The sequence below is a fragment of the Cannabis sativa genome, chromosome 9 (assembly GCF_029168945.1).
Source record: "Cannabis sativa cultivar Pink pepper isolate KNU-18-1 chromosome 9, ASM2916894v1, whole genome shotgun sequence".
Taxonomy (NCBI): domain Eukaryota; kingdom Viridiplantae; phylum Streptophyta; class Magnoliopsida; order Rosales; family Cannabaceae; genus Cannabis; species Cannabis sativa.
The window spans coordinates 53,916,430-53,918,632 of NC_083609.1; the positions used below are offsets into that span (position 1 = coordinate 53,916,430).

The 2,203-nt window shown below is 34.4% G+C and overlaps 1 protein-coding gene across 1 annotated transcript; it reads left to right on the forward strand.

Moving 5' to 3' along the window:
• Nucleotides 1-265: 265 nt before the first annotated feature.
• Nucleotides 266-1,684, forward strand: LOC133031491 (uncharacterized). Its single transcript, XM_061105001.1, has 2 exons — nucleotides 266-1,037; nucleotides 1,119-1,684. Exons 1-2 carry the CDS (start codon nucleotides 266-268, stop codon nucleotides 1,682-1,684), a joined length of 1,338 nt encoding a protein of 445 aa, XP_060960984.1.
• The last annotated feature ends 519 nt before the right edge of the window (nucleotides 1,685-2,203 follow it).

Here is a 2,203-nt window from a genome sequence, read left to right on the forward strand (position 1 = left end):
AACAAAAGTTATATTTGCATTGATTGATGACAGTTTGATATGGAAGATCCAAGAACAGTTATGATATTTTATAATGGACAATGAGTGGACAAAACAAACTACACAGATTTTAAAGTGACAGGGATATTAATACCATCAAAATGTTCTTACAACCTACTTGCACAAACAATATGTTCTACTTTGGGTTTGGACAGAAGTAAACAAAACATTGATGTTCAATTCCAAATTAAATTAGGAATACCACCCATGAAGATTATAGATGACAATGGCTGCAAATTTTATGAACAAATCAGAAAAAAAAAAAAAAGATGATGATGAGACCAAATACCCTATGATGGTAAACCTTTCGACAGCCATTCCAACAGAAAATATTGGTAACAACTCCATCAATCACGACTACTCTGAACATACAATGCAAATCACCCAAGCTATACTTACAAGGACAGAGTATGCACAAAACATGGCAGACTTCGTAATCAATCAAGTTGAAAATGCAATTGAAACAAGCCAGCAAACAACAAGTCAGGTGATCTCAGATCCTCATGTTGATAACATATTTGTTGGACAAGTTTTTTCAAACAAAGAAACTCTACAAAATGTTGTCAGCCTATACTCTATAAGAAGAAATCAACCCTTCAAGGTAAAGAGATCCTCCAAACTTGACTATAAGCTAGTTTGCATCGATGAAAATTGTACATGGAGTTTCTTGGCATCAAAACATGGAAAAACAAACATGTTCAAAATCAGAAAGATTCAGCATTCTCATACATGCTCAATAGATGTCACATCTGTAGACCATCCTAATGCAACAAGCAACCTGATTGGTAGTGTAATAAGAACCAAATTTGTAAAGCCAAAGAGAGACTACACACCAAATGAAATAGTGGATGACATGGCAGATGACTATTGTGTCTCCATATCTTACCAAAAAGCATGGAGGGCTAGAGAAAAAGCTATTGTAGATGCAAGATGCTGTCCACACGAATCGTACTCTGAAATACCAGGAATCTTATACATGATGGAAAAATGCAACCCAGGTACTACTTGACAACCCTAAAACCAAGTTTTCCAAACAAAATTATAAAATATAATATACTAAATGGTTTATTGAATTACAGGAACAATCACAGACGAAAATGGCCACTTCAAATACCTATACTTCGCAATAGGTGCTTCCATCAAAGGTTGGCAACACTGCAATCCAATAATAGTCACGGATGGTACTTTCTTAAAAAATCAACATGGTGCAGCATTATTAATAGCTAGTGCACAAAATGCAAATAGACACATATTTCCACTAGCATTTGCAATAGTAGACTCTAAGAATGACACTTCATGGAACTGGTTCTTCAGCAAGCTAAAAGAATCATACAGTGAAAGAGAAGGGCAGTGCATTATTTCAGACAGACATGAAAGTATTGCGAAAGCAGCAAATACAAACTTCTCAAACCTCATGCATGGGGTTTGTTGCTACCACTTGCTAAAAAATATCAAGACCAAGTTCAAAAATGGTGGAGATGAACTCAAGAATGCATTCAATGGAGCTTCCAAAGCTTACAATGCTGCTGAATATGAAAAAAAAAACATGAGAGATTTAGACAATATTCATAGCGGCATAAGAGACTATCTGGTCAACGAAGTTGGAAACAGTAAGTGGACAAGGTTATACAGCCAAAACAAGTGATACAAAACAATGACATCGAACATCGCAGAATCTGTGAATGCAACACTCAAAGAAGTAAGAGAGTTACCAATAGCAACTTTACTATAATGTCTTCACTCTTTGGTTCAAAAATGGTATTGGGACAACAAGAATATAGCATTGTCTACATTCACATACTTGGCACAAAAACCAGAGAAAAGTCTACGTAAAGAACGAGATATGAGCTTAAAGTACAAGGTAACATATCTGCCTTATAAAAATTATTCCATATTTATTTGAAATAGACGTACTGGTTTATTTTTGCACTCATTACTGAAAAAAAATCACTTTATTGTCTCATACAGTTATTAAATAAACTTATTAGTCTATTGCTGCATATCCAAAATCAAACCCGTTTGTATACCAATAAACATGCTTAATTTTTTTTTACATGCAATCAAGAATGTAACTAATATAACTACTTGCACAGGTGGAAACATCAAATCTGGTTGTATACAAAGTACATGATTGTACCGACTCATACATAGTAAACCTGGAAAA

What these genes read in the sequence shown, in the direction of transcription:
- LOC133031491 (XM_061105001.1), top strand. Translation starts at nt 266, where the DNA reads ATGGCTGCAAATTTTATGAACAAATCAGAAAAAAAAAAAAAAGATGAT. An exon ending in GATGGAAAAATGCAACCCAG is followed by an intron (nt 1,038 to 1,118) that starts GTACTACTTGAC and finishes ATTGAATTACAG; the next exon opens with GAACAATCACAGACGAAAAT.